Below are 26,659 nucleotides of genomic sequence, written 5' to 3' on the forward strand. Positions count from 1 at the left end.
ACCCAGTGTACCTATTCTCTGAAATCTCTGACATTCTCTGACATTCTGACATTCTTTAACATGCCCTGACATACTTTGACACACTCCCTGCAAACCCATGCTCCTAAAGGACGGGTGCTGACTCCCAGGAGCACAGCTGGTCCCCTCTCTCTGGCTTCAAGTGAAGAAGCTGTGCTCTTCAGTGCTTTCCCAAACTTAGGCTCTACCCTCACTTTCTTTTTCTTGTGGTCTTTGCCCTGGGCATTTTAGATTTCTTCATATGTGTTTCATACATGCATTTCTTCAGTGCATGTACTCACCTCCAAGACATCCTACTTATGCTTTTTACTACACATCTCTTCTCCACCTGCTGTAGGCTTTGTGGTATGTAACTTTTATTGGGACATTCTACCTGCAACTGCATTATTTGTTTAATAGCAGGGAAAGCATTATCTAGTGTATGCTGGGAGCCCAGACCAAGGCGTGAGGTGTGCTAGTGCTCAGTGCTCACCTGCTGCATGGAGTTAGTGGGTGGCTGAGAAAGCGCCGTCTCCCTCTCCATTCTCTTGTCCCCTCTCCTCAGTGTCCTAAGCAGTGGGGCCCCTCCCAGCCAAGTAACAATAAACAGCAAACATCATTCTGTGCACCAGGGACCTGGCCTAAGGGACCATACCTCCACCCAGCACACTGCACAGTCCTCCTGCTGACTGGTGCTGTATGCATCTGGGTCTGTCTGCATGTCATTGCCAGGCCATACCTCATGATCCCACCACAGAAAAGCAAATTTACACTTGTCTAATAAAATGTAACTAATGAACTGTGATTTCAGGAAATGGGAGATTCTAAACAAAACTATACTGTAATTTATTTATAGTTGATGCTTTCTATGTCATATTCTAAATTTTTATCTGTTTGACATGTCTTAGGAGGCAGCTTTCCGAAAAGTAGTACAAGCAACGATGGTGCGAGATCGTCAACATGGTCCTGTTGTAGAGTTGAATCGGATCCAGGTAACCATAGAGGTGGTTCTTCTGAATTGGACAGAGATGTGATGTTCTCTGGGCTCCTGGTGTGTTCCCATAGCCCTACATGGGTAGCCTAACTCCTTGGCTGTTGTGATCCTGTAGGTGATGTCTTGATACAAATTAAAATTCTTTTTTTCACAAAAGAAGTAGATAAAATTTGTTTCATATAACCCAGAAGTACAAATACAGATAAGCAAAAAGGGGAAAATAAAAGCCATCCATCTTTCCACTACAATGCACTTTCTATTACTGTCACATTTAAGGTATGGATATATGTTTGCTGTAATCAAAACAGGATTACTTTCTTCATAACCTGCATCACTAAAGGCCCTGTGAGCCCTCTTCAGGCAAGGAGACAGGGTACCAGGATGGCTGGTACCAAGTGGCTGCTTGCTCTTCTCTTGGAGGGTTGTACTGATTTGTTTTGTCAGATTCGTCTGGTTGGGGCTTGAATGCTGTTGCCCCTTTCCCTGACTTGGTCAGGGTTGTGGTGAACTGTGTTCGTGAGTGCCTTCAGTGTTCCAGGGGGCTGCTGAGCAGACTGGCTGAGCCCAAGGCCAGCAGTGTGTGCCAAATTGATAGGCAAGAATTACTAAACCGTAATTCTTGTAGTCATCGAAGAACTGAAAAGTAGACCATCTCTGAATTGTACTGTTACAAGGTATAAATAAGCCTGTAGTTGCAATATTAATTAAAAAAGGAAAACCCTGACAACTCATCAGGGTTGTGAGGCACTTGACATTTAATATACAGAAGAGATTGGAATGGAAACACAGAACTAGGAAGAAATAAAGTTTTGTTCCTCTCTCATTTGTATTCACACATGATTTTCACCCTGATGTTGATTACATGACTAGAATTTTTCCAGAATTTTACTTGGGGGTATTTGAAGTAAGACATCAAACTCTTATTCTTTGTCAGAAAGTCCGTGTGACCACATTGATGGATGTGATCAAGGGCATCTTTCCCCTTCACTGACGTCAGAGCAGTTAATACCAAATGGATTGTTTAATCAGTTGCATAAAAAAGCTTTTATGTTCCCTCCTCGGGTGATCGTTCTGGTTTGCCGTGCCTTGTTAGATCTTAGAGAGGAAAGCTTACAAGAAGGAAAGCTGATGTCTTACAAATCATCCATTATAAATTATTGAGCATTACTGGGTCATATAAACCTCCTTCAATTTGTGCCAGGTGTTCCTCAGTGGGACCAACATTTCTTAGCCTAGTTCCTTGTCTTAGGAAGTTTGGGACCATCAAGAAAGCCTTGATTACCCAGGACCCAGGCTGGGCCCTCATGGTTCTTTCTCTTACCTCACATCTGAGAAGTCACTGCCTGTGTGCTGCATGTCTCTCTACTACTCATTCAGTGTCCCCAGTACAGCACCCAGAAATTATGAAAATGCTCAACACATGTGAGACAACAAAAGAAATAAGTGACAAACATTTTTTATATTGGGGATGTTTTTAAAAGCAGTCAGTCAGTCTTAGATACAGGTTATGATGCTGAGTGGTGTCTGAATGGCAGCCTCTGTACATTTGATAGCCTCTGTTCAGAGTGTCATGTCCCTCCTGAGTTAAATTTTCAGCAGAGATGGAAGTTGAAGTGTTTTCCCTTTCACTTTCATAGCTCAGTATCCTCTGAGGATAATGTATACTCAACAAGTTGCTGCAAGGATTAAATAAAAATTTTGTGAACATTTACCAGAATTGGTGGCACACAGCAAAATTCATTCAGCAGGAAGCTATTACTATCAGTATTATTGTCTCTGTTCTTGCATATATAGTTATTATAGTAATTGTGCTGTAAGAGAATTAGCTGTTAAACTCAACCTAGAACTAAGGAGTTAAAGATGAGATTTTAGCTGGAGATCCAATGTTAAAGTATGTTCTTATGATCGTTTTTTCTTTAGCTTTTCCTTTTGACATAATTTCAGAATAAGCTTCTACAATTGATTTTAAAGCATAGGCTGGGCTACGAACTGTAACTTGCAGCATCAACATAAGTTTAAAAGGGCTTTGATCTGTGTGAACATCTTAGTTTACGGTGAAGAATGTGGGCATTAAAGGTGGTTGTATTTGTGGGAGACTGTACATTGAGGGCTAGAATATTGTCATCCTGGTTCCATGAGTGGGTGAGGAGGAGAGTGCTCAGGTTTGGCCTCAGAGCCCTGGGCATGAATCTCGCAAGTGCTCACATTCTGTTTGTTGGGTCACTTGTGGGGTCACAGGAACATATTCCATGGAAGTCCCAGCAGTGGCAGGACACGAGGTTACAGTTATAAAATGCCCAAGTTCAGGACTGCAAGTTATAGTCACCCACATCACAGCTGTCACCCCTTGTGGAAGAAGTCAGTGATGGTTTGTACTGCTCTTTTAAAAACCACCAGTTCTGAGGAGGCTGTGTGGACTGGAGGGAGTGAATTGCTGAGGGAGGGAGCCAAGAAGTAGGTGCTGTAGCCTCTGATGCTGAGAGTGAAACTCCCCGAACACAGCAGTGCAGAAGGGACAGGCCCAAAGCTGCTTCCTGAGCACACGGTTGTCCGTGGTAGTAGCTCCAGGGCATAGCAGGCCTGTGTATGCACAGCACTACCTGTCAGCTCCCATACATACCTTCAAGGGTAATGGAAAGGCCCCCATACAGAAGAGGAAGAAAACAAGTTCACACTGGGCACTTAGGAAGCCACTCTGAGAAAGAGACCAGGCAACTGGCCACTTTCCAGAGTAGAGGAAATCTCTCCTAGGTGGGCATGCCAAAACAATGAACAAGAAATAACTGATATGCACAGAGAATATGGTTAGGTGAATGAGTACTAGAAGAATGAAATGCAGATGTCATTTGTAAAATTCTTTTATAGTTTCCATGGGCATTTGCTTTGTTGCTTCTGTTATTTTGTTGGATGCTCATAGTGTCCCTCTGAGCTGGTGGTGGCAGCACCGCATGTGTAAGTACTCACATTCACCATTTTTAACACCTCCTCAAGTAAGAGCTGTCCACACCCTACAAACAACCTGAGGGTCTGACACAATTTGGCAGAGCGAGTGCTGGCTTGGGCTAGAATCTAGGCTCAGAGAAAGTGTGTAGTGCTCCCTTGGGCACACATAGAAGGAGGAGCAGAGCATTGAGAGGCTGGGTGTGGGGTGTCAGGGTTGGCATGTGGTGCAGGTGTGCTTAAGTGGTCACCCACCTCATGTCTATGGCAGGTCTCACTATGAGCTGTCTCTGCTGCAGATGTTTCATATTTTCTTTCTCCTTTCCAGGTAAAACGTTCAAGGAGTAAAGGCGGGCTGGCTGGCCCTGATGGTACAAAGTCTGTCTTTGGACAGATGTGTGCTAAAATGAGCTCGTTTAGTGCAGACAGCCTCCTCCTCCCTCACCGCGTCTGGAAAGTCAAGTTTGTGGGTGAGGACTTGCTCTGTGTGCTGAAGAACCTGTGAATCCCAAAGATACTGAGAGGCTGCAAGCCTGCAGTCAACCCAGGCAAGGTTAATACATAGGGGGAGCTAAACTGCACCAGTGCCAGTGAGTGTTCAGGTTAGGATAGAGAACCAAAAAGCTCACTGCACGCTTTCCCCCAGGATCCTTCATGTGCTGTGGGTTGCTAACTCTCCTTTTCACTCAAGGTGAATCTGTAGACGACTGTGGTGGGGGCTATAGTGAGTCCATAGCAGAGATCTGTGAAGAGCTTCAGAATGGACTCACTCCTCTGCTGATTGTGACGCCCAATGGGAGGGATGAGTCAGGCGCCAACCGTGACTGCTACCTGTTCAACCCAGCTGCCAGGGCGCCAGTACACACCAACATGTTCCGCTTCCTGGGTAGGCACTCTCCCACTGCTGGACTGCTGGGATTCATATTTGCCTTTACCTTAATTCAAAATCTGCTCCTTGCCCTGCTGCTTGCATATTTACTTTTAGCTTTTGAGAATCTTTCCATTAAAAATGATTTCTAATTTTTATTGTCTCTTTCACCAGAGTTACAGAAATTAGCAAGATGTGTTTGTTGACTTTCAAATCAGTGTTGCACCTCGTGTTGCAGCAGGGTTCAGTTTGGGTGAGCTGTTGGATGTTGAGTGTTAGCTGCAGGGAGATCACAAGGCCAGACTTGGAAGGTGCTAGGCCTTGGAGGGTGCCTTTGCTGTCAGAGATCTAAAGTATAGTGTTTCTGTATTTTCAGTCTAAAGCTCAGGATGTTGCCTCTGAGGAAGTGGTGGGGGCGTAGGGGTCTTGGTGGCTATCCAGCCCCACTCTCTTGTTTAGCTATGGATTCTGGGCAAAACAGTCCTGGTGAGGGAGTGCACCTGCACCTTTCCAGGTCTGGGGTAGGGTTGGGTCACCGCTAGGCAGCACATCCCTTGCTGTCTTTGGGAAGCTATTGGCTTTGCATCCAATGAACCATATTGGCCTCTCTGCACCTTACCTCTGTTGATGGGAAGAGTACAAGGAGTTTCAACCTTGGGATATATTTTGGTAATGTTAGGAACTTGGCCTGTTGGAGCACAAAAGGATGAATAGGTAGCCATCTGTGAATAAGAGTTTAAAATATCTGATTTCACCTGACTTTATGTAGAACAGAATGTTCTAAGGGTGAACAAAACATCTGTGACTTGGTGCCATTAAACTAAAAGGCATGCACCTTGGTGTTGAGCTAATTCTCCACTGTGTTTCTGAGTAAGACCAGAAAGATGTTTTGTCATTGATTTTACATGTCTTTAGCAACTTATGTTTTTAAATGATCAGGTGTGTTACTGGGCATTGCCATCCGAACTGGGAGCCCACTGAGCCTCAACCTTGCAGAGCCTGTCTGGAAGCAGCTGGCCGGGATGAGCCTCACCATCGCTGACCTCAGTGAGGTACCTTACCTGTGTGGCCTGTGTGTGCAATCTTCGGAAGGGAGAGAGGGTAAAACAAGTGTCTTGCATCAGGAGAACAAGTGGGAAAGTGATAACCTGGACCCGTGATACAGAGTGCAGTGTGTAGAGAGGATGGAGAGGCTGGGCCTGGCTGAGATGCATAGTCTGGGCAGGGCCTATGATTCAGCATGTTGGACATTCCTGGGGGATGCCTAGGCTGGAGACCACACTTGGAACACCAAAAAAAGCTCGTTTCTAGAACTTCATAGATGATCTATTTTGTGCTCCTTTACAACATGACAGATGCTTCCATGTACGCATTCTTGTCAGAGAAGAAAATCACAGTTTTCGCTTTGGTGAAACAGCTTGAAGGTGGCTAGGTGGCAACTTGACTCCAGGGCAGTTGTGCAGACCTGGTCTCTGAGCACAACCAGGTGCTGCTACCTCTTATGGAGAGGTTTTGTTGTCTATGAGTTGCTACTGACTGCTTGGCAGTTGACTTTAAGAAACTTCCTTGAATTTGGGATTCTGTCCTTAGCCCCTTGGGTGAAGTACTTTCTTGTTGCTGCTTTATTGTGCAGCACTAATGGGGTACTTGTAGCCTCTGTACACAGATCTGAGTCTGCTGTGTGTGATGTGGAGTCTGTGATGTGGGAGCTTACCCCACAATGTTTCTCCTTAAAAGGTCGACAAGGATTTTATCCCTGGGCTTATGTATATCCGCGACAACGAGGCTGCTGCAGAGGAGTTTGAGGCCATGGGGCTCCCTTTCACGGTGCCGAGCGCAGGCGGCCAGGATGTGCAACTGAGTGCCAAGCACACCCACATCACACTGGACAACCGGGCAGAGTACGTCCGACTGGCAATCAACTATAGGTTTGTGGTCATTTTCCCTCCATTTGGACTTAAGAGAAAGCAAAAATAGCACAAGATGAGTTTGGCGAAATTAAAAAGTTTTTATGTGGCCACATAGGTTTTATCAGAAGTGCCACATACAGTAAAATGCGAATGGATTTCACTCCGAATATTTCTGATCGATGGTCACTGCAGCTTATTTTGTGATGTAATTAGGGTCAGAGTTATTATTCTAGTCTGAAATCCTTGATAAAAACCAGAATACTGAGGCAGGCTTACCCCATCTGTGTTCAGGGACCACCCAGCAGAGTTCCTAGCCCCAGCACTCAGCCTCTCTACACATAGTTGCGTAGTCATTTGACATGGGAATGTGTTGATAGGTTCTGCCTCTCCTGGTAGGGTGGCCCTTCCAGGAGCTGAAGCTGAGTTTTGATGCTATTACAGCCCACATATGGCCAAGTGTTCAACATAGAGCAGACTCAGCAAGTCTGACTATGAGCAGGCACTGGGCACTGGTCATGATGTCTCACTGCCATTGCTCCATATCCACCCTACACACAGGTGTCCAGGCAGCCTGTCAGCTGGCACACAGGCATCCAGGCAGTGTGCATTTTGAGGACAGTGGGGCTTTATCTTCCAGAAGTACCTTGTGAGGTGTTTGGTGAGCTTCATTTGCTGGTTTCTGATGGGTACGGTCCCTTTAAGAGTTGTGTGGTATGCTGCCCTCTAGCTTGGCATTGTCACTCTCTCAGTAATGAAAGGCAGGAACCCAGCATCTGTTCCAGGAATTGTTCTTCTCTCCTAGGATTAGCACAGGGTCCGAGAGGCCGGGTGGGGATGGAGGTGAGGCAGGACACTCTCTTACCTTCTTTGATTCTGTAGTATCTAATGCTGGGCTCCCTCCTGACATCCAGTGAATATTGAGAATTGTTGCTTAGACCATATCATCTGCAGATGGCTCTCCAAGTTTACGTCATACCTGTTAGTCCAGATGAACTGTGCTCTTTCAGCAACACTGTAATGTCAAGTCCATGGAGCATGCTCAGCTCTCATCTGCAGCCATTCTCCTCACTCTTCCCAGCTGTGTGGTCATAGTGCTTTGTAGGAGGCTTGATGTGAACAGAAGAAAATCAGCATCACCCAAGATGGAAATATAAAATGAGCTTTTTCTTTGCAGACTCCATGAATTCGATGAGCAGGTAGCTGCAGTTCGGGAAGGAATGGCCCGAGTCGTGCCCGTCCCCCTCCTTTCCCTGTTTACTGGATATGAATTGGAAACCATGGTATGCTCACGCCCCACTCCTCTCCCATGGCACTGCTCTGGATCTGCTCTTGGCCTAACGATTAGCTAGATCAAAGTGTCACTGGTTGATTTCGTCTCACATTGGGAAATCTAGGATAGGTACATGCATGTCAACTTAAGTAAACACATGCTTACTTCAGCAGGGAACATACAAAAGGAGTTTGTATGTTCCCTGCTTCTCCTTACAATTCCCACCCCTCCATCACCCTTGGATGCTCTTCCATCCAAGACACCCAGGACCAAGCCAGGTTAACAGCAAGGCTTTCAACTTGCCAGCCCTCTCAGACACTTTCAAACACTACCACTCTCCCAAAAATGCCTTGGTAGAAAGGGTGTAGGTTCTGTGCTACAAATGAAAAGGTTTGACTGTTTGATAAATTTGATAAATATTCTTCCATAGGTATGTGGCAGCCCAGATATCCCTTTGCATCTCTTAAAATCAGTGGCGACATACAAGGGAATCGAGCCTTCAGCACCCCTGATGCAGTGGTTTTGGGAGGTGATGGAGTCCTTCTCCAACACAGAGCGCTCCCTCTTCCTCCGCTTCGTGTGGGGCCGGACCAGGCTCCCCAGAACCATCGCCGACTTCCGGGGCAGAGACTTTGTGATCCAGGTACGGCTCCTTCCTGAGCTGTTCCTCTGAGCTTGTCCGACAGGGTCTGCATACAGATTCTATATCCAGCTCTTGGTGACCTTTCCTTGTTCATAGATGGCGAAAGGTGCATGGCATCCTGGAGCACATGGAGAGTGCCTTTCCTGCCTTGTTTTCTTTCTTCATTGAGACAAAAATGAAAACTACCCAACTTCATTGACTACATAGCTCAAAATTTTATAATTACAGGGACCATTTATTTTTCTTGAATACTACTACCTACTCTTAAAAAAATTATCTGACCATCCCCAGAATGTACAATTAAATGTCAGTATATTCTAGATTTTGCGCACACCTGTAGAAACCATCTATTTCCTTCGCTGATTGAATTAGGTAAATGACTAAAAAATATCAGAAAGCTCATTAAATTATGAGCAGGAATTCTACTATGTGATCTTCACCGTAGTTCTGACCAATGGTCAGAAACAAGCTGCTTCCCTGACAGACCAAGAATTACATGACACACACCCTCTTCCCTGCCCCTCTTGCTCCTGAGATATCTGATGGTGATTTTCCTGATGGGAGTACTTTGAGGCAGAGAGGTCTTCCTCTGAAGGACTGGGTTTGGGTAGACTGCTCACCTTCCCCAGTATGCTTATAGAATGGACTCTTGCCCAAGTGTAGCCTGACCTGACCTGACTTTGGCCAGGTTTAGGAAAAGCATTCATGTTTCAGAAAGATACTTGAGAGTAGGTATAGTTTTTCTCTCAAAAGGTAGGTAATTCCTTTTTTTTTACAATTCTTACTGGCTTTCTGGTATCTTGTAATGATAGAAAGTGGACTGGTGGGCACATGGAGGGCTCCATGTGGCAGGGTACTGGACCTTTGTTTCTACCCTGCGCTCAGCCAGTCATGCTCTCCCGCCACCGGTCCCATCTATGCCAAAAAGCACATGGACCCTCTTTGCAGTGCTTATTAGTAATAAGTAATCACCACAATAACCAATTGCGATTTTTTACTGCATTCTTTCTTATGAATTAATGAGTTATTCTTTTTCTAAAACTGGTTAAATTGTGTTTACTGATATTTCATTATTCTCAGCCCCCCAAAAAATGATTTTTTTTTTAAGTGCCCAGAATCTAATGAACATCATAAAACAGATTTGCAGTTTCATTATCCTTGTACATACATTTCTGACAATTTAACATTTTTCATCAACAGGTTCTGGATAAATACAACCCTCCTGACCACTTCCTTCCTGAATCATACACATGTTTCTTTTTGCTGAAGTTGCCCAGGTATTCCTGTAAACAGGTTTTGGAGGAAAAACTGAAATATGCCATCCACTTTTGCAAATCAATAGACACAGATGATTATGCTCGTATAGCACTCACGGGAGAGCCAGCAGCTGATGATAGCAGTGACGACTCTGACAACGAGGATGCAGATTCCTTTGCTTCAGATTCTACTCAGGACTACCTAACTGGACACTGAGAGGGCATAACACTCACCTGAGGCAGCAGGAGACTTAGAGCAAGGAGGCAAAACACTGTTGGCTTAGATCATAAAGTTTCTGAGTGTGATGAGAATTATTCGTCTTCTAAATATATGGGAGAAGGGAAGGTGGAGAGACTGTGATTGTTCACGACTGGAATAATGAATGGAATGATCAGAAAAATCAACTTTGTGCAAATGAAACACTATATGGACACTTAACATTTATTTTTGAGATTTAAAAGGTTTCCTCTTACCCCATAATGCTGCATTACATGTAGAACTTTTGTGTTTACTAAAGTGTATAAATGTTTATATAAATAACTGAATTGCAGCATTCCAAAAATGAATAAAGCCTTTTTACTTGTGGGTGCCATCATTTTTTTCTTTTTTCCTTCAAGTGTTGTTCATCATCTTGAATATAAGTTGGAAATACTGTGTAACAAATTGTATATAAATACTTTAATTTTACTCTTAATTTGTTTATAAAACCTTTTTGAACATTAAATAATCAGTATTAATTGAAATACATCCAGAAGTTACTTAAACCCCCAAGAAAAAACAAACAGCCATTGGCTCTCTTCTCCCACATGTACATTTGAATGTATGCATTATGAAATGGAATCAAGGCCTTTCTGTGAGCAGTGTCATAACTTATCATGGAAAGTATACTATATATATAATGTTCGTGTCATGTATATGCATAGATTTTAAGGCCCTATAAATAAATAAAACATCTGTCACAAAATTGTAGGCTGAGCTTACTTATCTGGTTAGACTAGCACCAATTGATGATTAGCAAAACACACAAATACATAAATGAGTGTTTGGCATAGCAGTGATTAAGCCATTCCGGTCTAGTGTAGCCTTTCTTGGTTATAAAAACCAAACTCACTCAAGTAACAGTGGAGAATGGAAATGGTGTCAAGGAAAGCAAAGCTGTGTCAAGGGGGCTGAGTGGCAACAAGGGACCTTCATTTCCCATCCTCTGCCCTTATCTCCATTAAAAAAATTTGCGTTTTTGATTCACTTTCCCATTGGCTTGGGTCAGAGATATCTTTCTGATCCAGTTAGCCATGGGGAGGAATTTAAGCTACTTGTTCTGGAGATTCTGTGCATAGCAGACTCCTTGCAAAAGGGAGGACTGAGAATATAGGGTAGGAAAATTGGATGACAGGTCTAGGGCACTAAAATTTGAGGTAGAGTGTACCAGAGAGAGGCAATAGTATGTATTTCATGTTGGGAGACAGTTTATTCAGGGGTAGGCACTAGCAGAGGAGATACAAAGAGGGAAATTTGTTTTGGGAACTTTCCATGACCAAATTGATGAATGCCCAGATTAGCCCTTTACAGCTTGGCTCAAAATTTCCATAAGCTGTGTGGTGTTTTCATTTGTTTGTTGTTGTTTTTAATCATTAACCTTTTTATATCAGTCAGCTTTTGCTGCAGCAAACAAACTACCCCAAAAAACAGAGAAGAAGCATTTATTTCTCACACATCTATGAGTTGTCTGGGACTGGCTAATCTTGGCTGGGTGGGCTCTAAGCTATAGATTAGCTAGGGCTCTGCTTCACATGTCTCTCTACCTGGGGTGTATCTTACCACAATGATGACTGATGCACAAGAGAGCAAGTGAAAACTTGCTAGGCCTATGTCCAGAACTTCGCTGTCAACCTCCATCCACGTTCTATTGACCAAAACCAACCAAGTGTAGTGCCCAAAGGCAATGGGCAGGGAAATGTCTGCCTCTAAAATGATGGTTCTCAAACTCTTGTCTGAGGATCCCTGGGGTTTCCAATCCCTTCCAGGGAGTCCATAAGGTCCTCCCTTTTCCAGTTACATCTTTGGGTAAGATCAGATTTTCTAAACATGCTTCAATCGAAACAATATTGCAGTATGTGGAACGCAAAAACAGAATCCAGCTGGCTTCTGTTGAGCAGATGATCAAGAGGTTTATAGAAACGTGAAACAATGCCATTTTTTCATTAAATTTTGTTTTGGAAAATAGTTTTTCAAAACAGTACTCATGTTAACAAATAATGGATTTGTCTTTTTTTTAATTAGAAAAATCATACATAAAATGCAATTTCCCTATTAATAACTTGTATTAGTGGGGTACACTTGTTACAATTCATGAAAGAACATTTTTTAATTATACTATTTCTTACATGACTAAAATATGTAAAAATTTTCAGTTTTAATTTCCAATCTTAACTAATGATCAATATGACCCAGAAAAAAATTACTGAGGATCCCAAAGAGCTTTTAAGAGTAAGACTGTTGCTCTACAGGGAAGACATGAAAAGTGGTCTCTAATTGGTGAGGGTCCAGGGAGAGAAGAATGGAGGACAGCAATACCTCCTACCACACCTTTCTACTTTTTTTGCATAGTTCAAAAGCAATTGCTTAAAACATACTTGTTCTGAATTTTTTGGTTTTCTTTTTTGATTTCAGGAGGATTGTCCATTTCTCTCTTCTACCCCTTTAACTCAAAAATAAAAGGAGGGAACTTGGATTTTAAAATAACCTTTTCTTCATTTTTGCTAAGTCTAGGACAGTTGTATGCCATCTTCAGTTTAACTTTTTACCCTTCCCCGAGCTGTGAAGCCTTAAGTTATATAGTTCATTTTGGCAGATCATAGTTCGGGCAGCAGAATTTAATTGAGGGCTAAACTGCAGGTGAGACAGACACATCTGTGGCTAAGAATGTAACGTTGCTAAAGGCTCCTCAATTTTGTTGACAAGTTCCATCAACGTTTTGAATTGTAGATCAGTCCCTTCTGAAGCAATTATGTGTGTATGTGTGTGTGTGTGTTTCCAGCACAAGAGGTATTGCATTTGTACTTAAAATGTGTATGAAACTGCAATCTGCTTAAATATATACAAGAACTTCATATAATGCTTGGCTCCAATGGTCATTTTCAGAATCCCTGACAAAAAAATTCTACTAGTTTTCTCAGCATATGAAACATTTTCACCAAGGGGGCATTTCCTCACCTCCTTCAATACTTTCTGAACTGTTCCCTTCCAATGCCCCACCCCTTCAGCCTCATTCTGTGTCTCTGCAGCTCCTCCCTGCCCGCCTTCCCCAGCACTCTTACCTGCTCATCTCTTTTATGCATTGCCTTTGTCACTGTCTGCCATTCTCTGTGGCTGAAGTACATATTCTGTAGGTGGGATCTTCATTCCTCATCTGTGTGTACCAGCACATTAAGAAGTGCAGGTCCTGAGGGAGGAAGGTAGTATTTGATCCTGAAGGAGGAGGAGTAGGTTAAAGAAGGAGGATTACCTCTATAGAATGGAACCCCCACCTCAGGGGCTGCAGTTTCACAGACCAAAGACCATATGGCCTTTCATATCTGTAGGCCATGTATAGAAAGAAGTTGTCTTTGTGGTGGTCCTGAAATAGGTGACCCATTGTGGCACTTGTAGGTGGAATGATGTTGACAAAGAAAAACAAGTCATTCTCAGCTTGGAAATGAATTTGCTTCCAGATCAAAAAGCACCAAACAACTGTGAGATCAGAAGGCATCAGACATTTCTTTTCATCCAGGACTCTTCTCTGAGCTTTGGAAGCCTCTACTATCACTCAAACCTGGTCCAGGTATTTATTTCATATTTTCTTGCCCTCAGAGTGGTGCTTCTTGAACAGATACTACTATTTATAAGCAAAGGTCATCCTCCTGGAAACTGGGCTGGACTAAGCTGAGGGAACTGGGGGTTGGGGGGCATATGAGCAAGCTTGGGAGGAAAGAAATCTATAACGGTCCAACCCTGGGCCCTCATATCCTTCCCCATGCAAAATACATTCATCCCATCCCAACATCTCAAAAGCCTTAACCTATTCCAGCAACAATATAACTCTGAAGTGTCTTCTAAATTAGTTATGGGTACTGTCCATTATGGGGCAAAAATCCTCTCCATCTATGGATCTGTGAAACTATTGGAAGCTCTCTGCTTCCAAAATACAATTTGAGTAGACATAGGATAGATATTCCCATTCCAGAAGGGAGAAACTAGAAGGGTATAAAGGGTCATGGGCCCCAAGCAAGTCTGAAACACATCAGGGCAAATCCCGTTACATTTCAAGGCCTAATAGGCTTAATGGTTTCCATCCCCCAGGCCTACTGGGATGCTGGCCCTACCGTCTCCAAATGCTGGTGCAACAGCCATACCCTCCCCAAACACCGGGAGTGAGCAACCCTCTTGGCCCAAGGAGGTCCCTTCTGACTAGACCTCTCTATCCAGGTTCTATCTTTCACTTTGTCCGAATTCTGCCACTTTCATTCCAGGCTGGCATTGTTCTGCTGTTATAAAATTCTCAGAAAACCTTACTGGTCTTCCATGCCATTCATAGGGGTATAAGACATCAGACAAAATGATTTTCTACAGATCTTTCCTGGATAACTGCATCTCCATTCCTGACTTATGAGATGGTTGATTGGATCTGAGACATTAGCCTAATCTCTTTAGCAGATGACTGTCTAGTCACCATAACACTGGTCAAGTCTTAGCTTTGCCCTGCTCTGCCTGACAAGTTCACTTCTGGAAGCCATAATTCTGCATCTACCAAAACCTGCCACAGGCAGAACACCTACCTGGATTACAGTGGTGTCGAAAAATCACTGCTAGATTGTTTCCATTTGCATTAACATTAACTAGTGCCCAGCATTGGGTGCCCACGGGCTCCTGAGGCTTTAAGGTCACACCCTCAGGTTTACCTGGAAAGCTGGGGACATGCAGAGAGGTTCCTAAGTCTATGTGTGACATAAGCTTGCTTGACTTACAATGCTGGCCAAGATTCTTTTATGTGGGGGAAGTTGAAGAGAAGGGAGAAGTCTGAGTTATCACATTGCTCTTTGAAGTGTCGACATTGATTGGGAGATCAGCTTTGAGTTGCTCTGAATTAGATTAATGGAGCAGACAGGCTCTTTGGAATCTGGGTGACCCTGGGGCCTTGGTGGATGAGCGGCTGCACTGCTCCACCTCTCCCAACCTTTTACTGGCACCAGCATCCAGCACCGGGCTGGAACAAGAGGCCTCCTTCCACCCCAGGGTTAATCCCTAGGCAGCCCGGCAACAATGAAATACAAGATTCCTTCAAGGCTAAATCCTCTGTTGTCCAGTCTTGTGATTCTTCACAGTTCTTGTTCTTAGTGCAGCTCATTTTATAATTAACACATGCCTGAAAAAGCAGTGATTTTTGCACAGAAATTTCTAGCATGAATCACTGCTGTGGGCATTTTGTCACTGGGGATTCTACCGTTTATGTGTTAGGTGGTACAAAGACAGGATTAAGAGAAGGGCCAGGAATCTACAGGAGCAAAAAGGCTGGGCGGGTGTCTGGGGTACGGGATGGTGAGTCTCGGTCTGCCTCCTTATTTGGGGGTCCTTGCTCCCACCTGGCATCCCGTGGGTACCTCAGTGACTCAGTGTAATTCTGCTCCAGTGAGGGGTTTTGCTCTAGGCTGGAGGTTGTGCCCCTCATGCCACCCACCCTGCACATGGATCACTCTCAACTGAGTCAGGCTGGTGGCTAGGCCTCCGGTTGCTCAGGACCTGGTGATCTACATGCTGCATGTGCACTCTGTCCATTCCCTCTTGGCGACATGTATGTGATAACCACCTTACTTTTCTCAGATCAAAACAAGGCTTCTGTAGACCCCTGCCCAAACCCGCCTGGTCTGTGGGGGAGGGCGCCCATCCATCTAAGCAGCTGGTGGTGGGGGCAAGGGGAAACTGGACAGCAGAGAGCAAGACCCTGGCTCCACTCAGGAGGCGGAGCCACATCACGCTGTTCCTCCCTGTAGATTCTGTGGAGCAGGTGGCTGGGCAGCCGTGGGTGCTCGTGATTGGACTTGCTCAGGTTCCAAGCAGAGTTGCCCTCCTTGACTTCTTACGGGGCCCCCCACCCTCTGATGTGCAGGTGGAGGGCGGAGGTTTCCAAGCCTGCCCCAGCACCTTTGCTGAGCTGTGGGCAAGTTGGGTAGGCCTGGAGCATGGCAGCCCACGTGTGCCTGTGTGCACCAGGAGAGGACGTCCTTGGCCCCTTGAACTTGTTCTTGTGCTGCTTGGGGTCATCACTGTCCCTGTTCCTCGTGGGGTGCGCCCAGCACCCACCCATGAGGGATAGCACTGCTCCACCCTTCCTGGAGGACACCCAGCTAAATCCTTACCTCAGTGGAATTGGACGGGAGTTTAGAGGAGACTTTTGAGGGGATGATTTCTCAAAGCAGTTACACCCTAAGCCTCAGTCTGGAATGTTCTGGAAAGCAGTAGTTTGGCTGGCAGTCAGAGCCCAAGGAACTGAGATTCCAGGGCACAGGCTGGTATGGGACCCAACATGGCTCCCTGGCCTGTGGGTGCAGGTGAGGGAGTCGTTGCGCCCAGGCAATGCCAGGTGGCAAAGAGGAGGGACAACTGGGCTCCAGATTTCTCCTTGTCCTGCATTGGGTGATCATCTGAAGAGTCTCTATCAGCACTAGCTGCTTCCTGTCCTCTTCCCTACCCACTCCATATACCCAGTTCACCCCACATGGGCTCAGTGATCAATGAGAACTTTCCCAAATACCTTTGCCAATTGAGAAATACATTGAGGTGTAAGGCAACAAGTGCATTTATTTGGGGTCTTACAATTGTAATTCGGGGAGCACAGATTCAGGTAGCAACCCAAATCATTTCTAGTCTTGTCATGTCCAGGCTAGGGTTTTTAAAGAAAGATAGGTGAGCTGATTTGTTTGTGGTTTGTGGATAGTCAGGGTACTCCAAATGTCCTTCAGGTTAGATAGTTAAACTGAGTTCTTTATCTTGTGGTTTTTTTTTGTTTGTTTTTTCTTTTCTGGTGTCTGGATGACCTTAGGGTTTTGAGGAACATTGTCTCTTGAGGGTTTGCCTCCTCGGGCAGTTTGTGATATCTGGCTCAGGTTTGTATAAGAGTAACTTTCAGAATGATCTCCTGACTCCATTTTAAATCTCTTAGCCATGGTTATTCGATTTTGCTTTATTTCTTTTTACACCTTGCTTGCCTGAGAGCAGACACTTTGAACACTCATATTGGGTATTCTTGTACTCATCCCTCTCTACAGGGGGATCTCACCCACCCTTGGGATCCTTCCTCCTGCGACCCCTGATCCAATGCCCACCCCAGGGCATTCCCCTCTCTTCCTGACCCCTTCCATGCCTCCACCCTGTTCTTGCCAGGCTGAGGGCTTTCTGCTCCCCAGCAGAGCCTAACTCAGACCCTGGAAGGCTGAGCTGGCCCTTCCACTTAGGTCATAGGACCTGCCCCCTTCAGGAGGCAGCTTATAGTCCATCTTTACGCCCTGAAAGTCTTCCCTGGAATTTCCCACCCAACTCAGCCACTTTCCAGAGTTTTCTTTTCCGTACCCAGATCAGACTTTCCTTTGGGGAATTCTGCAGAATGAATTTTTCCCCTACCTGATTACATTTTTAAGTGCCTTTAAATTGCAGACTGTGAGTTCAGAACTCCTCAAGTTGCTTGCATCTATCTAGCCTCTTTGATGAGTTGCTGCATCCTTGGCTAGGACAGACTATGTGTTAATTTTAAAACATGGCCCAATATTTTTTGACACTCCTCCCATCAAGAATTTGGGTCTATGTCCTTTCCGCTTGAACTTAGACTCTGTGGCTGCTTGGCTGATAAAATATGGCAGACTTGACACCATGCCCATCCATGGCACAAGCCTTAGGGAACTGGCTATTTCCGCTTCCTCTTGGACCCTGCCACCACGCTGTGAGGAAGTCCAAATAGTCCATAGAGAAGCTAAGTGGGAGGCCCAGCATTGGCTGGTAGCCCTACCAACAGCCGGCTCAATCAACCACAAAACATGAGTGGGCACCCCTCAGATGCCTCCTGTCCCCACACCTCAAGTTCCACATGCCTTTGCATCTCCCCAGCTGTCTTGAGGCAGAAATGAGCTGTTTCTGCTGTGTCTTCCTGAATTCCCACCAAGTCTGGGAGTATAATAAGATGGTCATTGTACTTGCTATAGACTTTTGGTCATTTGTTACACAGCTGTAGGTAAGTGGAACAGAATGTGAGTTATGTGACTTTTTATCTTTCTCATGACCTTTATGGTCACTTTCTGACCTGGGCCAAGAAGAAAAAAATAGCCAAGTGCCAGTTGTCTTGCTTCCTCTCTTCTCCCTGTTTCTTGTGGGCTAGCACTCTGGCTGCTGGGAGTGCAGATTCCATCCGCTGGCTGAGCCCAAAGACCCTGTGGCAGGGGTATGTTGTACAGTCTGCAGGTGCTTCAGAGGGAACCCCAGCAGAGAGGGGTAAGGGGTGGTAAGCTCAAAGAGAGAGCTTCAGACAGATTTTGGCACAAATTGGGGTCTGAAGACAGGGAACAAGATCTCTCCTCTCCCTGCTGTGGTCAAGGTGTGAGTGAGGGGCAGTTCCTCCTGGACTCCCCTATTCCTGCCTGGCTCTAGGATCCTCTTATGTTCCTGGACTGCCACCCTCTACCTTATACCTGTCCGTTGAGAGTTAAAAGCCAGGGGTGGCTTCATGGATCCCCACAAATATACAAAATATGCACACATGCACATCTACACAGCACCCACCACAACATGAGATTTAAGCAAAGGGATTCCATTACAGACATTCAGGTCTTCTTAAAAACCTTTGACCTTGGTGTCTGATTCCAATGATACTGCTATCTGCTGAGAACACTGAGGGAGCACCTATTTGGGGATTTCCTTCAGGCATTTCCTGAACATCCAAGAAAGGTATGGCAGCTTGGCCATACTTTGTTTGTGACCTAGACCTTCTTGCCTGGCTCGATCACCACATCATTCCTGAGACTTGACTACAATCACTTTTGACTGAACACACCCAGTTCTCCTTCAAGGCACAGCCTGACTGCCCCTGGGTTATGCTGCCGTCGTCTAACTGCTTAATTACCAGGATATTCTGAGTGCAGGGGCCACTTAATATGGTTCTTTAAAAAGAACAAGCATGGGGTGCAATGGTGGCTCAGTGGCAGAATTCTCATCTGCCAGGCCAGAGACCTGGATTCGGTTCCTGGTGCCTGTCTATGCAAAAAATAAAAAAATTGAAAAATAAGCATGACTGTCTTCCTAGTCTTGTTCCTAGTTTGGTAGATTGAATTGTGTACCCAACAAACAGACGTGCTGTTAATTTTAGTCCATGTTCCCATGGGTGTGGTACAACCGAATCAGGGTGGGCCTTAATCTGTATTAACTGGAGGCCTTTATAAACAGAAGATATTTGGACACAATTAGTAGAGAAAGCCACAGGAGGAAACCAGGAACATCACCATGTGATGGGAGGCAGAGATGTAAGCCAGGGCACCCCAAGGACTACATCGAGCCAGCATCAGAACACTACAGATTTCGGAGAGAAAGAATGGCCTTGCCAACACCTTGATTTTGGACTTCTGGCCTCTGAAACCGTGAGATAATTAATCAATGTTTTCTTTGTAAGCCATCCCATTGTGTGGTATTTGTCATAGCAGCTCTGGCAACTTAAGACCTCTAAGGAGTTATGGGCAACAGAAATACCATCTGTATCCAATCCCTACTCTCACTGGCAAGGAAGAGAAAGCCCTACTGGACTGGCTCAAATGATAAGAATATGTATTGGCCAGCGACAAAAAGAAGTTCAGCAGAAGAGTGAGATTTGGGGTTTGACACATGCCTGGTACCTGGTCCAGTGACTGTCCTCCTCTGTGTGGGCTCCAGCCCACCCCGAGCTGTGAGACTACTGGGACAGATCTGGTTATTTCACTGATCATTGGTATGTGATTAAGATTTCTTCAATCAATTTAGGTTAATTAGAGCCCATTTCTAGAGCTGGAGTTGGGCTGATCGCACCAGCAATGTTTAGCCGTTATTCCAAGAAGACGGGGGAGACAGAAGGGGACAGAAGCGGTCAACATGGCGGTGGTAACTACATGGTCATTGGGGTGAGAGGCTCACCCTGTTGGTTTTATAAGGTCCTCCCCTGGATGGATTGGCCTCCATGCCCAGGCTTCCCATGTACCTGCCACAGGTCAGATCAGTGCCACCTAGAACTTTTCCTTTGCTTTGGATCCTCCCTTCATGCTATGGGTGCATTGGCCACACTGTCCTTTGCAGTGTAGCATCCCTTGGGGTGCTGGCTTGGACTCAGGCTCAGCGAGTGTGCACATGGGAGATGCTGGCCTGGCAGGGTGTGTGCTGGGCTGGACTCTGCCAGCCAGTCTCCCTGTGGGGTATCCATCCACATGGCACTTCCATGTCTCACCTGCACAGGGGGTTGATGGAGGATTTGCAGACGTGCCCCAGGCAGCCATGCATGGATGTGGCATCCGGAGGGAGTTGTTCCTGCAGGGTTTGGTAGGTTTCACACACTTGTCCATGGGCTTTCTGGAGGACTAGGGGATCTCTGGGCACAGCGTTCTTGGCCTGCATGACTGGGACCTTCTCACAGACAGCTCTTCTCCTTGCTCTGTCACTGCACGGTGGGCTCTGTCTTAAAAGCTGTGCCTTCTGAGTGCCTCCACACAGCAAGGCTGCAAATAAGCCCTGATGCCAGCAAGGTGCTTCAAAAAAGTCCATTTTTTAGAGTTCTGCTGGTTACAAGGTAGGCAGAGCAGAACCTGTAATTGCTGCCTATGTCTGGGCAGAGTCTTCAGGGTTAAGGCCCACCACAGTTGCCAGTCAAGGAGGGCATGTGAGTCCGTATATGTGCCTGTGTGTGTGTGTGTCTTTATGTCTGTGTGACCCTATGTGTCTGTGTGTCCACTTATCTTGTGTGTCTGTGTATATCTCCGTGTATGTGTCCATTTGTCTGCCTGGCCCTTCATGTCTCTGTGTGTGTGTCTCTGTGTTTGTCTGCATGTGCACATTTGTGTGTGGTTTATGTGTCTATGTGTGTGGATATGTGTCTGTGTGTCTGTGTGTTTCTGTGTGTGTGTCTGGTTGTGCATGTGTGTGTGCTTTATGTGTCTGTGTGGGTGGGTGGGTGTCGTGTGTTTGTGTGTGTGTGTGTGTGTATGTGTGTATGTATGTTGTATGAAAGAGGTGTAGTCTCGGCCGCAGTCCTCAGCTGTTGGCAAACAGGGCAATGATAACACAGCAGCAAGGCTGGAGGGCTTTCTCACCTCTAGCAGAGAACTCTTCAAATGTAGAACAGAAAAAAGCAAGCAGAATATTCACTGAGTCTACATTTTCCCAGTTCTTCTTGGGGAGAATCATGGTAGAAGTCCTTGGCCATCTTCTATAAATTAGAGCTGAGGCTTAACATGAGCCCTGAGTGGAGACTTAAGCCACTGCTTTAAAAAAAGTCCCCGTGCCTCAGAGCCATTTCCTGAGAGTCCTTTCCTGCCTCTCCCTCTCCAGGTTGCACAGGCAGCTCCCAGGCACGGCTGAGCCCTCCCCCTGCTTCCTCCTGACCTCCCCGCAAGTCCCAGGAGGGGTCCCTGCCTGTGCTGCTGTGGGGGCGTGCCGCCCTGCCACCCTGGGCACCGCCTCTCAGGCCGGCTGAGTTCAGTCCTGTCCTCCTTCCTGAGGGACTGTGCTCTGTTCATCCTTCCGACCCAGCAGTGTGGATCCTAAGTTTCTCTCTTCAAGAAGGAATCTTCAGGTAAAGGGAAAATGCTGTTAATTGAGAGGCCGTGCTGGGTGAGCCTGTCCTGGGGCAGGCAGGGTGGAAACAAGCCTTTTCTGAGTTGTTTCACGAAAGTGGGGAAGTCCATGTAAGGAAAACTGTGCAATGTATACAGATTAAACAATGTATGAATGCACTAGCTGATTACTGTATCAAGAGATTTCTGAATTTAACGGTGAGCTTGGCAACCGCCTAACAGCTGCTTTCAGAGCCTTCTGGTGGGTAGACAGTTCCAGGGACCCAGCTGGGACAGCGGCAACAGATAGATTCCCTGAGGGTGGGCTGTGGATGATAAAGGAGGACTGACTTTTGGGTATTGTTTAGAGTTTAGGTGTGACACTTGGACTCCAGGGTGACATCTTCTCCCACTGCTTGATTTTGCACACATAGTTTTTGAGGTGTTTCTTTGGAATGGAATGCACCAGCATAGAAAGGTTAAATCCCACAAAGCCTCTTTGCTCCATTCACACACAGTGAAATATAATAGACTTCAATGCAATCAGCTCTTTCCAAGGACATGCAGGTTGAGCACCGTGTATGAGCATACTGAGACCCGGACCTCCCCTGGCTGTCAGAGTGAATCAGGATCCGGGTGGTGGTGGTGGTGCGCTGCCCTCTGCTCACTTGAAAAACCCTCCAGAAAATTCTGATGCACAGTTAACTTTGAGAAATGTGACCCATTTTACAATGCATTGATTTAAGGTTAGCGACTAAGGAAAAGGAAAGAAGAGGTCATTGACCTCATGGATACATGTTGGTACAGAGTTGCCAGAGTTGGGCAGGATGGCTGGGGGCCTGTGACTGGGTGGGGCTGGTGCCTGGGACCAGGACACTTAACCACATCTGGCACTTCCAACACTCACAGAGGTGCTAATGCTGATTAAATTTGAAAGCAGGTGGAAAAGCTTGGTAAGCTGCACAAATCTGGTTTTGTTATAGATCTATTTTACAGAAGCTTGAGTGCGGTTGTGCACATCAGGTGTCAAGGAAGGCTAATGCATCAGGTTCCTAAAATTTTATTACACTGATAAAGAGTAGGTGCTGACTGTTCTTGCTTTCTGAGGAGTCTTCACTACTCTGTGGGGTGGCTGAGGTCTGAAGATGATAGGAGTTATGGGTTAGGGGAGGCCCTCAGGCAAAGGGACCAGGGGGAAAGGGGCAGCATAGAGAAACCATCTCTGTTCTGAGAGCATTGGATGGGCAGAGAAGGGGTCAAGAAGGCGGCCACCCGATCCCACGTGTAGTCTGGAAAGATCCCTGTGGCTGTGCAGTAGAGAGCTGCTGCAATGGGGGGTACTCCCCTAGCTGGAGAAAGCCAATGTGGAGCCCACAGGGGAGCTCTGCTTGGCCAGGGTGGGAGAGGGTGAAGACAGCGTGTGGAGGTGCACTCAACAGGACAGCTGTCTGCCCGGGGAGGTGCGGTGCTTGGTTCACCACTGATGCACCTGTGGAGGTGGTGGGAATAGTTGCAAGGAGGGACCAGAAGGTGGGCCCAGGTGGGCGGATCACTCTGCCCGTGTGGCATTGGTGCCCTTAAGACATTCAGGGAGGCAAGGTGGCTGGACACTGTGGGCCAGGCTGGAGAGGGGCTTAGAAGTTGCCCATGGCTGATAGACCCGGAAGCACGGGTGAGGTCTTCCTAAGAAGGAGAAATGTGTAATCCTGAGACGGGCTGGGCCACAGCTGTCACTGGCCAGGGAGGGGAAAGAGATGGGAGGAAGGGTCAGGAAGGTTGGAGAAAAACCACGGAATTCAGGGGCCAAGTGGGGCAGTCTGAGAACAGCTAGGAACTGGGCTGAGGGGCGGCAAAGGGTTTCCATGCTCCCTTATTGTTGGAAATATGAGAAGGGACCTGGTGGCCAGACCCTCCCCATTCATTGTGCTGGGCAGCTGCACCATCTCTCTCACTGGACACTGGAGTTTTCCGGATTATTGTTACGACTTTGGAGATTGCTTCCAACTTTCCTAAGAGATAGGATGTTTAAAGTACATTGTAATTTAATTGTCAAACGCCTCATCTCTCTCTAATGTATAATTAGGCACAACTAGGTTATCTTCTCAGTAATGTGCCATTATTGGCTTTCAGAAGATTGCCTCAGTTTCTGACTTATTGATGGCAACATTTTAATCTTTTGTCTGATACATACACAGCACAGGTTCAACATAAGCAGTGAGGACAGTACAGGCTAGCGGGCAATGAGGATGACAAGGGGCGCAGTGAGGATGGTGCAGGCTGGGGGAGCAGTGGAGATGGCTCAGGCTGGGGGAGGGGCAGGATGGACCTGGGCGTGCACTCTTAGCATCAGGCCTGGGTGCCTGCAGCAGTGCTTTCCCACTCCTGGCCCCAGCAGGGGGCTGTCTTCAGGTTCAGAGGGCAGACTGCTGAGGAAGCCTGGGAGCAGGGCATGTCATGTGCAGACTGTAGGCTAGAATGGGAGAAGGAGAGCAGTTTTCCACACTCACGGGATTGCCTGGTTTCTCTTTCCTCCTTTCAGTGTTCTGGACCCCACGGCAGCCAAGGTGAGGGGAGACAGACAGAACGGGGTGACATAGCAAGGTCAGGCCTTCCCCTTAAGGGACTGCCTATCACCCGCACCTGCCTGGCTCAGAGGGGAGGGCCAGGGCACAGAGATCTCAGCCAACTTGAACCTGGGCTTGCTGTCATGCCCTGAAATAAATCACTTTAGATTACTGTTGCAGAGGTAAAAACACATTAGAGCTAAGCTCTTCTACTCAAAGCCCTGGGGCCCAACCAGGCCTCTCTGAGCCATCCCGTGACTTGGCCTTAGTGTTCTGTGGGATCCAGGGTGAAATCCTAAAGCTCATATGGCTAGACTCCAAAAGGGCAGACCCTGGGGGAAGGCTGCAGGGTCTCCAGGTCCTTCCCTAGGGAAGGCATCACCAATTCTTTTTAGTTACTGCAGAGTAATAAAGCACATCTCAGTCCTGGGGAAGGCGAGGGGTCCTTTCTCCTTACTGAGGGGCTCCCTTGGGGCCACTCCTGCAGGGACCCAGAGTACAGGATCCTGTGGAGAAGGGGTTCTGTGTATGAGTGGTACTGTGCCCATTCTGCTGGGGGCAAGTGGGTGACAGGGAAAGGAGAGAGTTTGTGGGGTGCTCCAGGGAACTGTCACCAGTGGTCAGGGGGAGAGGCTTATGCACCATCACACCAGGCTTCTGGTGTCTTCCTTGCAGTGGCTGTCACAGAACCTGGCCTACATGCAGCAGGTCCAGGGTGTAGGGTGGAAGGAGTGACGCCCACCTGATCTGTGCTCTGGCTGGTGTGAATGGCCCTCCTCTTACCTAAGCATTTGCGTGTGTGGTGGGGAAATAGGGGGAAAAGGGGAGCCTGCTTGACCACAGGACCCTAGCCTCATCCATGACTGCATGGAGAGTCTCGGGACACCTCCTCCCAAAGCCCTACCAGTCCAGAGTGAAAACGGGAATTGCAATTTAGAGAACAATCATTTGCTCTCTTTCCCTCTCCACCCGACGGAGGCTTGCTGGAGGATGGTTTTGTGGGTCAGATGTGGGGTGACTATTTGGGGGAGCTCTTGAACATAAATCACATTCTCCTGTGAAACTGGATGTGCTTGATGAATGGACAAGTTCCAACACAAGCAAACTGGAAGGGGTCTGCCTACCTTCAGCTGTCCTTGTCATTATCTGCACATTTCTGTGCTCATGTTATTTCTGTTTTTTCCATTGGAAGCCATACATTTGGAGGTTTACCATATCTTCTGTGTGGTTGTTCAGTGGCTATAGATTTAACTATAGCTAAAATTGCCCCAATTTTCCTGAAATCATTAATAGGAGGTAAATTCATTCATTAAGCATTTTTTAGGTGCCTGCTGAATGCACAGTGCTGTGTTGGACACCAAAAATGATATGGAACATTCTGAATCTTGCATATGAGCTTCTCCATGTGATACTTGCACATAGCTTCTGTGATGGTGAAGCTCAGGGTGGGGTCTCTCTGCCCCAGGGAAGACCCCTTCCCTCCTGGTGCTTTCCAGGTTGTGGCATGGAGCATGCCAGCTTCTCAGCAGTCAGTTCTCAGGTTTAAGACACCTCCCAGGGTCTGGGGGCATTAGGGCATCTGTGGCTGGCCTATAGTATTATTGTTATTGTCATTTTGCCTTTAACATTTGTTGAGCCAGACAAGGAACTCTGATTTTTTTTTTTAACATGGGCAGGCACCAGGAATCGAACCTGGGTCCTCCGGCATGGCAGGCAAGCATTCTTGCCTGCTGAGCCATCGTGGCCCGCCCAGGAACTCTGATTTTTATTCAGAATCTCACAACCAAACTGAACCATGGGTGAATAAATCGAGGCACAGAGAGGCTGTATCTCATCCAGGGCTTCAGAGCTGGAAATGGGAGGGCCGGATGTGGAGGATACAGCCCTGGGCTCAGCGCCCCTGAGTGGCGGGAACACTCCACTGACCTGCAGCTCCCCTGGACCCCTTCCAGTGCCATGGTCCGTGGCATGCTGGTGACCCAGAAGGTGCTGCCTGGCATGTCTGCTTATCACATGGACCAGAAAATTGCACATTCCATGGGAACAAGTGCTCTTTGTGCATTCTGACGTGAGCACCAGACCCCTCTGCCCTGTGTGCCTGTGGCAAGCTTTGATCTTAAGGCAATCCGCCTGGGGCAGGTCACAGATGGGCAGGGTTGGGGAGTGTGAATCAGGAGGAGGCAGGTGGTTGTGGCGGGTGGAGGGGAGATCTGGAGGGGGTCAGGCAGGCGCAAAGAGAGCCAGGAGGGCTGTGGGTGCTTGAGGCTGCCACACAGGTCTATTCTGGATCAGCCTGTTTCCTCTCCCCTAGCATTGCCTGGCTTACTCAGACCTGCTCTGATCTGCTCTGACCCTCAGTTCAGACCTCCTCCTGGTCCCTGTGCGTTCCCTCTGCAGGCTGGGGAGGCC

General features: G+C 46.8%; 1 protein-coding gene and 1 pseudogene across 4 annotated transcripts in view; one reads left to right on the plus strand and one right to left on the minus strand.

The window, feature by feature from the left end:
* HERC2 (HECT and RLD domain containing E3 ubiquitin protein ligase 2) overlaps positions 1–10,466 on the plus strand; it is a 277,180-nt gene extending 266,714 nt beyond the window's left edge. For 3 of the 4 annotated variants that reach the window (XM_077123972.1, XM_077123973.1, XM_077123974.1), the window contains exons 86-93: positions 906–989; positions 4,260–4,401; positions 4,623–4,817; positions 5,739–5,851; positions 6,537–6,727; positions 7,884–7,989; positions 8,410–8,622; positions 9,823–10,466. In XM_077123972.1, coding sequence (XP_076980087.1) covers positions 906–989; positions 4,260–4,401; positions 4,623–4,817; positions 5,739–5,851; positions 6,537–6,727; positions 7,884–7,989; positions 8,410–8,622; positions 9,823–10,095 — 1,317 coding nt within the window. In that variant the 3' untranslated portion in view covers positions 10,096–10,466. Of the gene's footprint in view, positions 1–905; positions 990–4,259; positions 4,485–4,622; positions 4,818–5,738; positions 5,852–6,536; positions 6,728–7,883; positions 7,990–8,409; positions 8,623–9,822 lie in introns of those variants that run through there. The other variant, XM_077123975.1, reaches the window with a different exon arrangement.
* Positions 10,467–13,366: 2,900 nt separating this feature from the next.
* Positions 13,367–13,774, minus strand: LOC143651453 (gamma-aminobutyric acid receptor-associated protein pseudogene; annotated as a pseudogene).
* Positions 13,775–26,659: the final 12,885 nt, after the last annotated feature.

Source organism: Tamandua tetradactyla, chromosome 12 (genome assembly GCF_023851605.1).
Source record: "Tamandua tetradactyla isolate mTamTet1 chromosome 12, mTamTet1.pri, whole genome shotgun sequence".
NCBI lineage: Eukaryota > Metazoa > Chordata > Mammalia > Pilosa > Myrmecophagidae > Tamandua > Tamandua tetradactyla.